Here is a 13,574-nt window from a genome sequence, read left to right as displayed (position 1 = left end):
AACATACAAAAATTTATGGAAAAAAAAACTGTATTACTGAAACACGATGTTATAGGAGTTATATTACAATTTTTAATTCCTCTTAGGATACTGAGTTCCAGAACTGAGAACAAGCTGTAATCCTGAGATGTTCTGGAAATCCTGTAAATTAAAATAAAATTTAATACAAACCAATTCAAATACAAATAATAATAATAATAATAGAGAACAAACCAGCATTTTCAACATGTCCTTGGTTTCAGTATCTACTTCAATGACATCTTGTTCAAGGGCAGAGACTTCTGGTACATAGTTATCTCTTCTTTCACGTTCTTCTTCTTGCAATTTGATAGAAATACCACGAACTTGACTGGTTCTTAATCGTTTCATTAAATGTGTAACGAATCTAAAATAATTGTTCATTTATTTACTATTATAAAACTAGTATAAAATTGGTAATCGATAATTAATAATGACCAACATTTTTTTTTTAAGAATTCATCCGTTATCAATGGCGTTTTGTTTTTCTACATCAGTGTTAAGAGTGCCAAGAGATTCTCTCATTCAAAATTATTAGCTTCATTATTACTCAGTGTAATCAAATATTAATGTATACAAATTATACAATTATTATTTTGGTAATTAAATGCTGCTATTTATAAAAAAAAATATATAATACCAGCATATTCAGCAAAAAGTATAATACTGAATTATAAAAGTTAACAATTTAATTAAAATTAATAATATAGGCGTAACCAGATTAATAATTAATTGAATTTTAATGGGTGAGGATTTTACAACATACATTTTTAAAACTTATAATATTGTATACATAATTATAACACCGGCTGCTTTAGGATATTATTATTTAAGACAATGTATTTTTGATTTTGTAATATAATATAATACCTAATAAGATAGTACATTCTCAAAAAGTTTTTAGAATGTGTGTAGAAACTCAAATACACCGAAATAATGAATGTAATATATTTTAAAAGCTTTGAAATCTATTACACTTAATTGTACTAACTACAGCAATGTTTAAGTACAAAATAAAGCATGTAAATATTTATTAATTAAATATCATGAAACTATAGAAAAAATTAAGGTTTAACTACCATTGATAACAAGTAATTTGTGAAATATATTAAATGATTTCTTATTAATGAAATAAAATGACTTCATCATAATATTAGTATAAACATATGTCGTAATATTTCTAAACTATCTAAATATTTAGTTACTTAAACTTATTGAGGACATTGGAATAACTAATACGATTGATCAATAACATTAAAATTTAATTTATTGTTTTAAATGTCGATTGGGCACTACCAACAAGATTTAATTGATTATATGGGAAAAGAAATTTACATTTTTTTAAGTTTTTGGTTATTGTAAAATATATGTATATTCAATACACGATTATGTAGAAAATAAAATAATTACCCAGCAATTTTGTTCCGAAGGGGTTTGGTTGGTATGATGGCGATTTCCTCGCATATTCTCTTGTTTGTGTGGAAATCTAATGTCAACCTTGTGTAATACTTCTCAATAATAACACGGGCAGCCTTCTTGACAGTCTTCGTCCTGACACGACCCTATAAATTTAATTAATTTGACATAGGTAACTATGAAATCAAACTTCTCATAAAGATAAAAGTTTAAATTCGTAGAACTTCAGGTATACTAATATCATTTTAACACCGCTAATTCAATATAATGCAATTAAATAGAGTAATATAATGTCAAACTATAGGATCGCTTAGATAAATTTGGATACTTACCATTTTTTGTTAGTTTTAACAAGTATTTAAGAGGAATATTCGAACGTAAACACAAAAGTATACTCAACAGAAAAGAAAGATTCTACAGTACTCTTATTTTGAGGTTATTGAATTGTAAGCTGTAGCATTATGGCCAAACGCGCGTGCGCAATTGCGCCTTTCTTATCAGCACTCCATAGATAACTGATAACATGAACCAATGTAAAAAAAAATCAAATCAAAATGTTATATATATATATATATTCTTATACCACGGTAAGAGAACTGCGTTCTTACTTTTCGCCATGATTTAAGATAAACGATTATCTATAACCGTGTTTCTCACAATAATCAAAGCACAAATAAAATAAAACTTTATTATTACCTATTATCTATTAAATATTATATACGATTTGTGAATAATTGTAATAGATGAGATATGTCATACCTACCTACAAGTTAGAAACTGTAAAAGTGAGAACTGAAAAACGTCAAGACTCAAGCAACAAGTTTTAACGGTTAACCTGTAACCGGTAACGACTAACGTTCTGTTGAGTCCTAACTCTTAAAGACTGCAGTCTGCACTCGTCTTGGCGCCTCAAGATTTAATTCATAAGCCCCGAGATTTAAACTAAGCTAACCCTAATTTGGTCCCGAAAATTATTAGGAAGGCTGTTGAAGTTCAATTTCAATTTATCTATTTAACAATCCTCTAGCTTCCTATTTTTTGCCTACAAGTGAGGATTTTAACTTCTGTTTATCATTCCATACTAATGGACTGGTGCTATTAGATAGATTTGTTTTCAGTAGACAAAAAATAAAACACTGATATTATTTACTATTTTTTTATTAGCAACGGTTAAGCGCCTGCATGTGTTAAATACATATTCATAAATGCATTTCTTACACTTCGCTTGTTCACAAAAAATATTTCATCTACAATTTGTATTTTAGAACAACACTTTCTTACGTTAAATGTGCACTTAACTATTGTTAGTTTGTACATAGCTCATGTAAAATTAGAATAGTAATACTGCAAGGCATTTTTTTTAGTTCTATATTTGGTAAAAAATATCCATAGTTTTTTTCATTAAAACTTGACAGTACGATAAAATATTTAAAGATAAATATTAAAACGGAAAAGAGGGATCTATTTTGATATTTAATTTTGTTTTTTAACTTGTATAAAAACATATACTACTTTGAACAGGAATGTTCTCAAAAAAAATACAATTTAAGTTTTGAAAAAACCATTTAGATTCTCAATTACTGGAAAATCTATATCGGTTTCAAAACTATTGTCAGGCTAGGATTTCAGAATGCGGTTAAAATTAGAATGAGAAGTTTTGCAATCAAAAGTACACAAAAGCAGAGGTCCCTTAATACAAATTGTCTCAAATACACAAATCATAGACATACTTTAATTTGATAGCGTTTATGGTTATAGCCTTATAGGCCTAGACTTATGTACAATATTAATCTAGATTAAAAAACTCATAAAAGCTTTGTAAATTTAATTTAATCTTTGGTTTGAATAACATTTTAAACATAATTTATTTCTTCTTTAAAAAAAAAATGTATTATTTTCTCTACCTACCTCTTATATCTAATACATCCACAATTTTTATTTGGTATCACTGAATTGTTTCTCTAGTCCTGTACTTTTCTAATAACTTCATGATCATTAGTGGCGCAACTAGTGGTTCTGGTGCCCACTGCCCAGGGGTAAAACTAAATATGATGCCCACAGTCCTTGGAATTTAGTAAAGTCAATTTACGTCGGTTTTTTTTATAAATGACCTTAAAAGAATGACTTGCACATTACTTCTCTAACCATAATTTATACCTAAGTTTACTACAAGGTACATCCATACATTTGTAGGTGATTGATTTTATATGAGCTATTTATTATTATCATGAATACCATACTTAGAAAACTCAAACTAGGACAAAATAACAATATTTTGTTACAACTATATCATAGAACCATTGCAATAAATATACTAATAATAGTTAATGGTCATATCTAATAAATAATAAAGAAAACATATTATTTACTACCGTATTCTCTTAACTACAAGTTAGATATAAAAATAATAATTTGCTAAAATTATTTAGCAAAAGAGAATAATTTTAATTATTAGAATAAAAAAAAAAAATGTATTTTAACCACTGGTTACCTAATTATTTATTGATGTAATAATTGTGCTCTCAATGAAACCTTGTAAAATAGTGCAGGAGTGTAAGGTTGTAAACAATTATTTTTGGTTAATAGCAATTAAAATCTAATAAGTTACATTATTTAAAGGTTTTTAAATAATTGTTCAATTTCAGCCCAAACATCATCAGCATTTTTCCCTGCTTCAACTCTTTTAACTAAATTTTTTTCTTTAAAATATTCAATAATTGGCATGGAATCATTTACAAATGTTACGATTCTCTTCTTCAAACTTTCCAAGTTGTCATCTGCACGACCACTTCCTGCAGCACCTCGTTTCATACACCGTTCAATACACACCTATTAAATATATAAATGTAGTTCAATATCATATAGTTTACATTAGTTAGTAGGCCATGGAATAGTTACCTCCTCGGGACAGTCTAAAAATAATACAAACAGCAAATCGACTTGGTCACCTATAGTTGTGTTCCAACCAATCATATTATCTTTGTTCCGTGGAAATCCATCAATCAGAAACCTGTTGGCTGCTGATGCTACCATTGCATTTTGTATGAGTTTACAAGTAACTTCTACAGGTACTATTGTACCGTTCTTTATGTGAGTATCAATTAATTCTCCATATTTGCTATCTGGTTTACTACGTTCGGCTCTTAATAGATCACCCGCAGATAGGTGAACAAAGCCAAATTTAGATACTATGTTAGAACATTGCGTACCCTTACCAGCACCTGGGCCTCCGAGAACAAATACCACTTGAGGTTTGCTCATGATCAACAAACGGTATACAGAACGGAAGAATACCATGAAAATAACTAAAACATCATTGTTTTGAGTTCTTATGTTGTATAATTGAAAGATATAATTTTAAGCTACGTACAACAGATAAGTATTTATGTAATACTATTTTTTTAATTAATGTAATTTATCAGTTAAAAAAAAAAAACAGCAAATAATTCATTAGCAAGCCGCTAGGTACTACCTAGTACGATAATCGGTGAATATTATTATGAATTATAATATTTATTATTATTTTATTATTGATGATAAAAAAAATGATAATTTATTCACTAAATTAAATGTTATCACTGACTATTGATTAAAATAGAGAAGGTGTATAACTGCTGATATAAAACAATGTAAAAACTTGAATGGTAACGCTTACTGTTTAATAATATCTAAAATGGTGGCTACACTGATTGATTTGTAATCAATATTTTTTTGCGAAAAGCATTAAATATTTAGTGATAAGAATTGTATTATAAGCAAAACAAAACATTAAATTTAAAATAATGATTGTTTTTATTTTGTCATTTTTTCATACAAAGTAATCGGATTAGATTAGTTTACCAATACTACCGGACGCTAAATTCTAGTACTTCATTACCCAGACTTTGAATTGACTTGTATACAGCAGCAGTTTTTTGAGTAATTAGTTTGATTAAGTTGGCTGAAATTATGGTTTTTTTGAATATATAACTTTCTAAGTGTTAATGGTTGGTAGTTAGTACCTAATTGTAGACTTAGCCCATTCTCCAAATTCTGTTGCTTATATAATATATAAGTGTAATCTATACAAATATTATTTCATTTATTGAATTTTCAATTGATATTTATGCTTTTGAAAATAATAAAGCTGTAGTTATGTTATACAATTTAGTATCGAACAAAAAACAATATACTGAATAAGAAACAACTAAATGATGTTTTCTTTAAATTATATTAAGCTATCAGTAATAAAAATGTTGAGCCTAATTTTCTCAAAAAATAACTATCAATATATTTCTTATTGAATATGTATTCATATTTAATGTTATAAAACTAACAAATATTTACCTTTCTGGCTGTTCTTGTACTTATAATCTTTAACTATGTTTGAAAGATTACCTTTAACTTTTAAACTACATCAGAAATCACGATATGGGTAGTTGTAATGGTCATTAAACAGTTTTGAATAAACATGTCAGTGAATTACAAGAAATATTTACTTTAATTATTGATTATAGTTTAAATTATGAATTTAAAATTATTTTAGCAATACATGTCTTAAAACTTAGATGATTTGAAGAATTTTAAATAGGAACATAATATTTTATTTATTATCATATTTTTTACAGATAAAATTATTTTATATTTAATTTAAAACTTATGCATTATTATTTATATCTATATATCTATATATATATATATATATTGGCTAACTTTATTTTTCCATTTTCAGGTGTAATTATGTTTAATTCAAATGCTATTGAGTTTTTTAAAAACCTTAAAGTGTACCATGAAAACCAAGATGATTATTTCCAACAACCATCCAAAATGATTCCAACTCTTCGATCTTACCAACGTAAAGCTATAAAATGGATGATAGATAAAGAAAAAAACAACAATTGTGAGGCTAAAATTATTATTAATTTAAACTTAGTTACTAACTTATTTAATTACCAAAGACTACCAATAAGTTTGCTAGTCAATTTTGATGAAATTTATTTTTCATCATATTACATTATGTGCATTACTTGACATCATTTATATTTGCATAGGTTGATTAGTCTACTTTTATTTTAGAAGCTTTGTACTTCCGTTTTCAGGTTTGATGCTCTTTAAGGGTTAATCATGCAAGGATTAAGCCAAACATACTATTTTGTTTAGGGACAAAAATTAAATTTACTTCTTTTTATATTAATCTTTGAAATATACTAGTTTTTGTAGCAAACAAAGTATATTGGAAGAGCATAATGTGGTGTAGTTTACATAGATGATGCTGGGCACCTGTTGTCAAGCAGCATTTGTCTCAAATGAAACATAATACATTTTCTGTAGTAGACCTCAAAATAAGTTGCATTGTTGTCGAGTAGCCAAAGTTTCAACGTAAGAGGTCATTTTAACTTTCCATTATATTCATTATATATATATCTCTCTGGTAGTCGTGAGATTTTTCTAGAAGACGATATCAGGTTTTTTTTTATCAATAAATATGTCAACCTAATTTAAATTTAATTAACTAAGTTTGTCCTAGTCCTGGTGATCACCATTCTCATAAGCATAAGCATAATTTGGGTAGAGGGCTTGGCATCCCCAAAATTGTTAACGCTCTTTACATCAAAAGTTACATGAAACGAAAAAGTTTATAATATTTTTGGTGTTAAGCCTCCACACTTTTAGCAAAATTGCCCCCCCTCCCTTATAAGTAATATGTGATAAGCCAGATAAATACATATAACTAAATTATATATTAACTAGATTCTCTTATAATTTTTATTTTAGTATGTAAAAGTGATGGATTGCCATTTAGTGGAGGCATTTTAGCTGATGAAATGGGTTTAGGAAAAACAGTTGAAATGCTGGCATGTATTATAGCCAATTCTGCACCCACAGAGGTATAGCATAATATATTTATTTTAACATATTTTTTATTTATAAGCATTTTTAATAAAAACAAATATATTTTAAAAAAAAAGTGGCACCCCATCAAAACAAATTAAGCATAGTTTGTGCAAGACAGGAGCTTACAACGTCTGTTTTGCAGTCCTACAAGAATCAAACTCAATAATTTTAGTGCCACACACATTCACTAACTTATTTCTACTGTTACCAATTGACAAATTTAGCTCAGAGCAGAAATGTAGAATTTATGTAGGTTTTTGTGTTGGACATACCTTGGGTAAACCTAGGTTTTTCTTCCTATATAAAAATATATGTACAATCAACACATATGTATAGGTTAAAAGGCAAGCTGAGACATTTGTGAATCTTTTAAGCCACAGTAGAGCCATATATATATATTTTTTTTTTTAATAAATCATTTTCTTTAAATTAAAAAGATACCTAAAAGGAAATTTAGTTTTATACTTCAAATATTATTATTCATATAGGCTTACCCTATATTTTTATCGAAGGACCACCTTTGCTTTTTGTCTGAGGGGTGCTACTTAAAATTCAATCTCTATTGAAATCTTGGTTGTGTCACTTAAGTTGTCAAATATTTTGTTATTTTGCTTAATACCAATAATATAATTAACAATATTTTTAAATTTGATTTAGTTTTATTCACAGCCGATAAAGGTTAAAGAAATTCCAAAAGTACTAACAAAGCCAATAAAATCGGTTTCGGTTACTCCTTCAGCTACACCTTCACGTAAATATGTACCATATTCTAGAAAGCTAGAGGACAATGCAAAAAGTGTGTCTCGTAGTTCATTAGAAAATTGGTATAAAAATGTACTTGATGAAATGAGTTTTACGTCAAAGAAAAATATTAAAACTATTTGCAATGAGGAAAATGAAACTGTTGAATGTTACTGTGCTGAAGCAATTCCAAACAGTACATTGGTCTATTGTGCAATATGTGGTAAAGGTCAACATCCACAATGTGTAAATTTTGCTCCAAAACCTTTTGAAGAATCGCCATACTTATGTGCTGATTGCTGGACGATAAATTATAAACCTCGGTGTAAAGCTACATTGGTAGTAGTACCACAGACTATATTGAACCAATGGATTGAAGAGGTAACTTTTTTTATTGTTCATTTGATTTTAAGCTTGTAATTTATTTAAGTAAACATTTTTCAGATAGAAAAACATGTCGCTAAACCAGGTTTAAAAGTTTTAGTTTACAATGGTGTTCACTTTGATGGCTACATTCAACCTGTCACATTCAATGATTATGATATAGTGATTACTTCGTATTCTAATCTAAAAAGAGACCTAAACTTTATCCAACATGTAAATAACATTTAATTGGCATTTATTACCACTTTTTACTATAAGTTTATATTTTATGTAGGACATACAAGAACGAACTGCTCGTTTAAGACACTCGAAACGTTATTATTATCCCCAATCTCCCATACCGTGTATAGAATGGTGGCGTATTTGCTTAGATGAAGGTCAAACAGTTGAATCTACTTATAGTAAAGTTTTCGATATAGTATCGTGTTTGAAGTCTGTTCATAAATGGGCTATGACTGGTACTCCAATTCAAAAATCACTGAATGGTACAATCAGATAAAGTATTATAAATTGTATTATTTGTTTATATTTAACTTTTTTTTCGTAGATCTCTATGGTTTATTAAAGTTCCTAGATGTTAGCCCATACTGTAATCACAAACAATTTCTTCAGCTCATGAAAGGAGAAACTAGTGAAATGTATAATTGGTTTTCAAAAGTGATATGGCGTAATAGCATGCAAGACGTAATTTCTGAACTAGGAATACCTCCACTAACAACTGAACAACATTGGTCAACTTTTTCTCAAATTGAAAAACACTTTTATCAAAAACAGCATACTGACTGTGCTGAGCTTTTTTTGACTCTCTCATCAAGGTAAATTATTATTTCAACGCACAAATGTAACTTTGTTTATTTATTTTGTGTTTGTATTTATTGTGTAGCTGAAAAGGTACTGATTTTACAATACTATTTTATGTTTTTCAATTTTTGTTTTTAAACCCACAATAACTTTTTAACCACTTACCGATATCTTCTTGTAACAAATCTATAAATCAGAAATTATACTTTATAATATTCTTTAGATTTAGTACTACTGAAGTACAGTGAATAATCAAGAAAATATCATTAAGAAATCTATCCCCTATAAAAGGAGGAAACTTTCTTTTTTTCTTAATTTTCCTTTTTTTATTTTAGTCTTTTAGTTTTTGGACAAAATTTCTGAAAATTAGACTGAAGGTAAATTTAGTGTGGCACTATAATATATTCAATTTTTAATAAGGGAAAAATAAATAAAAAACACGATTACAATTAATAATATAATTTTTATCAAATTTAATATTTTTACCTGTTGATATTTACTTATTATAATTACTAAAGACTTGTGGCCCCCTGATCCAATTATGTCTCAACCCCGATGTGTTAGTATTTTTAAATAATTATTATTACGAGTATTTATTTGGTTTTAGATTATTTCAAACATTTATGATACCTTTAAAAAATATTGATAGACGGAATTTATTTAAAATAATGGGACCGTTATTAAAACTCAGACAAGCTTCTGTCCATCCACAAGTAAAGTTAATTTTACTATACATTGATGTTAACCTTAAATAATTTAGGGGTCTAATAATTATGTATGTCTTTAAGGCAGTACGTGGGCAGTTTTTAAAAGTAAAAGGAACTATGACCATGGAAAAACTGATGGATGTCATGATAGAAAAATGTCGCACTGAATGTAATGAAATTTTAAGAACACTGGTTTCACATCATAATGGAATGGCTGGTTTGTTTCTTATTAGATCACAACCAGCCAATGCTGTTGAACATTATAGAACTGTATTGAGTCTAATGGAAAAATATAAAGACAAACAACTTGAAGTTGATACATGTCAAGTAAGGTTTATTGTAATATATTACATAAGTGTTCAGAATAATATTGAAATAAGCTATAATTATTATAACTGAGAAAGGGTTTTTTGATATTTGATTTTTAAATTTCAATCTGTTAGTCAAATTTTAATAGTTACATCTTTCAAAATAGATAGTCGCGTGACATGCAAGGCATTGGCCACTATTGGTACCATGCAAGTGTTTTAACATTTTAACACTTCTTTAAAAATACAATTTTGAATTAATCATTTGTATCTTTTTTTAAATAGAAAATTCACGTATTGTACAATTTGTCATTGTTGCTGGATGAACAAGTAGAAGTATCTCATGCATTAAATGATTTAAATTTAAAAGAAAACATGGAAAAACTAGAGAAAGAATATCTTGAAATTAGCAAACTAAATGTAAGTTTTTTTTAATTTACTTAATGACGAATATTTGATAAGGCATAGGAAAAACTAAAAAGTAATTTTATTTTTATTGTGATTTCCTCATTATTATTTGCTTGTGTATAAATGAACATTTCAGTAAATTTTGTATAAGGTTTTGTTAAATAACAAAAAACTTAATTTTTGTAGATTGAAAATACACGAAAAACTGTAGCGTTTTATTCTGACAAAGTAACAGAGCTAATGAATAATGGAGATAAGACATTGTCATACTCAAACTGGTGGTCAGATTTATTAGATTGGATTTATTCAGTTGATGACTTTTTGGGCAAAGTACAAATGGATTTAGAAGATTATAGAGTTCCAGGTGTACCAAACATTGCTAACAGGTATTAATTTAAACATGTTTTAGAAATATATATATATATATATATATATAGTTGTATGTATTATACAATCTTATAAATTGTATTATTTTAAGGCTTAAATCATTGAATGATGTATACAGCACTTTGTATTCTTGGCTTGATGATTTAAATAGTGCCAGAATCGATTCATTGACTGTTTTAGGCAAATTACAAAAAACTAAAATGTGTGATTTAGTTCAGTCGGCTTTGATTTGTCATTTACGTATTATAAAAAGAAGAAGTGCAAAACAGATGTAAAATTCATATTTATATATTCAACTATTGAGTTAGTGTACAGCTTCATAAATGTGTGCATTTCATCATAGGTGTTTATTGTGTGAAGCTGAAAATCAACTACGATTGTATGAAACGTTACTCTTTAGTGTATCAAACAAGCAGAAAAATGCAATAACGGATGAAGATGCAGAAAAAAGCAAAAGCTTGTTTGAAAGCACTAGTAAAGGTCTTTGGAAAATGTCTCAAAAAGAATTTTTGCTCACGAGTAAGTTTTAAAAAAAGTTAGTTTATATTTAACTTTATTAGTATGTTTACTTTATGTTAGAATTATTTCAATATGGACAAGCAAAAATTATTAATAAAAATTGCTTCAAAGATGCAGCTGAGCATATAAAATTGTTAGAACTAGTGCGCAAAGAATTTAAATATTTACGACTGTTGTGGACACATCTAAGTGATAATTTATCAGCTCATGATGAAATAGTTATGGCGAAATCTAGATTAAGACTGGAAGATGCGGATGCTGAGCTGAACGATGAAGGACCTCCTAAGAAAAAGTCTAAGAAAGAAAATGACGGCAATGTCATTTCAGAAGAACTTGTTAGTTATTAATTTGTTCTTTAAAAATGATCAATTTATATCTATTTGTATTATTAATTTATAATGCTTATTTTGTTTAGGTGGGCTTACATATTTTTTCATTAGAGGTCAACATACCAGTCACTCAAACTGCATTAGAAAAAAAAATTGGTACACTAATATACCTAGAAAATCTTAAGACAGAAAAATCTAATACTACCGAGTCGGAACTATGTCCAATTTGTTGTTATACTATAGAGAATGAAGTAAATATTCATTGAATAAATGATAAACTAATTTTTATGAGTAAATAAATGTTTGATTGTGTTATCAGTGGGCAGTTTTGCAATGTGGTCACTGTATATGCAATACTTGTATACCCACTGTTTGCAGTATGTCAGATGGCTCCAATGTACCTTGTCCAATGTGCCGAAGTATTACCGATTTGACATCTATATCCTATGTAAAAAGCAATCCAGATGATAACCCTTCAGGCATAGTGTTAAAAGGATCATTTTCTACTAAAATTGAATCTATTACTTTAAAGTTGATGGAATTAATTGCTCAAGAAAATAAAATAAAAGTTCTTATATTTTCAACTGTAAGTGACTATTATTTAATAGTATTCATTTATTTGTTATTATGAATGCATAAATGTAATTTTTAATTTATTCAGTGGGATAAAGTATTGGATTTGGTAGGCGAAGCACTTGAACAAAATTCAATTAAATACAGAAGACTAAAATCAGACAAAAATTACAAAAAAAACTTAAAAGATTTTAAAGTAATTATACTTTTTAGCTAGACAATATTCATTATTCATAAACATTTTTCGATAAATGTTTTATTATTATAGGTTTTATTTATATTTATATTTTCATAAATTATCGAGAGAAAAAAAATAACAATTAAATTGTTTAATTATTTTTACTCTTGTTATGTTATTTCCTCAGGTTAATGAAACAATTAATGCATTATTAATCAACCTAAGCTTGGGATCAAAAGGACTAAATTTAACAGAAGCAACGCGCATTTTTTTTGTTGAACCTGTACTCAATCCAGCAGATGAAGAACAAGCAATTGGGCGAATTTTCAGAATTGGCCAAACAAAGTGAGTGAATTATTTTTATATTACTAGTGGTTTTGTATATTTTAACCATATGTAAAAGAAAATATTGTTTTATTATTTTTAGACCAACAGTTATCCATCACTTTATTATACATGACTCAATTGAGGAAAACATTTTCAATTATTTTTCTAAGAATTCCCAGTGTTTAGAGAGCTGGAATGAAGTTACAGTAGCTAAATTGATAAGAGTTTTTGAAAAAAGTGGTGAAAATTGACTTATTTGTGAATAGTTATGTATAGCAACAAGCTGTATAGTTTAAATTTAAAGTGAAAATTCATTAAGTATATTTTAATTTTAGTTTTCTATAAAGTTATGAATGTATATAATTTAATTATATATAAAACAAGTTTAAAATGTGTGTTGTTAAGAAATATTTTAACAGCTATACTATTTACTCTAGATTAAAAATCCTGCTTTATTTTATTTGATATGTGTCTGTAATTAATTGTGTTCTATGTAGATAATTTTAGTTCTATTATTCTGTCCAATATCTTTTCCAGTTTAAATTATTTTTTAAATAACAGTAGTGATACTAATGTATAAGATTTTTTAATATTAATTTCTCAT

The 13,574-nt window shown here is 27.3% G+C and overlaps 3 protein-coding genes and 1 long non-coding RNA gene across 6 annotated transcripts; 2 read left to right on the top strand and 2 right to left on the bottom strand.

Moving 5' to 3' along the window:
- Positions 1 to 12: 12 nt before the first annotated feature.
- Positions 13 to 1,909, bottom strand: LOC126835575 (40S ribosomal protein S17). The gene is made up of 4 exons (XM_050568248.1): positions 1,767 to 1,909; positions 1,429 to 1,580; positions 214 to 385; positions 13 to 141 (listed from the first exon to the last, which is right to left on the bottom strand). Exons 1-4 carry the CDS (start codon positions 1,767 to 1,769, stop codon positions 73 to 75), a joined length of 396 nt encoding a protein of 131 aa, XP_050424205.1. The 5' UTR covers positions 1,770 to 1,909; the 3' UTR covers positions 13 to 72.
- A 210-nt stretch (positions 1,910 to 2,119) lies between these two features.
- Positions 2,120 to 4,894, top strand: LOC126835576 (uncharacterized). The gene is made up of 2 exons (XR_007685223.1): positions 2,120 to 2,278; positions 4,310 to 4,894. It is a non-coding gene; the product is annotated as an uncharacterized LOC126835576 (long non-coding RNA).
- LOC126835574 (UMP-CMP kinase) lies at positions 3,922 to 4,945 on the bottom strand. The gene is made up of 2 exons (XM_050568247.1): positions 4,333 to 4,945; positions 3,922 to 4,263 (listed from the first exon to the last, which is right to left on the bottom strand). The coding sequence occupies exons 1-2, from the start codon at positions 4,729 to 4,731 to the stop codon at positions 4,048 to 4,050; spliced, it is 615 nt and encodes a 204-aa protein (XP_050424204.1). The 5' UTR covers positions 4,732 to 4,945; the 3' UTR covers positions 3,922 to 4,047.
- A 238-nt stretch (positions 4,946 to 5,183) lies between these two features.
- Positions 5,184 to 13,435, top strand: LOC126835778 (E3 ubiquitin-protein ligase SHPRH). Of its 3 annotated transcripts, none has more exons than XM_050568589.1 (19): positions 5,184 to 5,330; positions 6,146 to 6,313; positions 7,189 to 7,301; positions 7,966 to 8,430; positions 8,494 to 8,646; positions 8,708 to 8,918; positions 8,981 to 9,248; positions 9,842 to 9,947; positions 10,023 to 10,268; positions 10,535 to 10,669; positions 10,844 to 11,043; positions 11,136 to 11,315; positions 11,388 to 11,563; positions 11,624 to 11,898; positions 11,979 to 12,143; positions 12,212 to 12,478; positions 12,554 to 12,661; positions 12,831 to 12,988; positions 13,071 to 13,435. In XM_050568589.1, exons 2-19 carry the CDS (start codon positions 6,154 to 6,156, stop codon positions 13,219 to 13,221), a joined length of 3,537 nt encoding a protein of 1,178 aa, XP_050424546.1. In that variant the 5' UTR covers positions 5,184 to 5,330; positions 6,146 to 6,153; the 3' UTR covers positions 13,222 to 13,435. The 3 variants fall into 3 exon arrangements, with proteins under 3 accessions (XP_050424546.1, XP_050424544.1, XP_050424545.1); XM_050568587.1 differs by having other exon boundaries at positions 5,184 to 5,352; XM_050568588.1 differs by having other exon boundaries at positions 5,184 to 5,420.
- Positions 13,436 to 13,574: the final 139 nt, after the last annotated feature.

The sequence above is a fragment of the Adelges cooleyi genome, unplaced genomic scaffold, assembly GCF_023614345.1.
Source record: "Adelges cooleyi isolate 19-005CV unplaced genomic scaffold, UGA_ACOO_1.1 ACOO_flye_CR_arks_rails_tigmint_CR_PRNA_23, whole genome shotgun sequence".
NCBI lineage: Eukaryota > Metazoa > Arthropoda > Insecta > Hemiptera > Adelgidae > Adelges > Adelges cooleyi.
The sequence above is the reverse complement of the archived record's forward strand: the minus strand, read 5'-3'. Positions and strand labels throughout refer to the sequence as shown.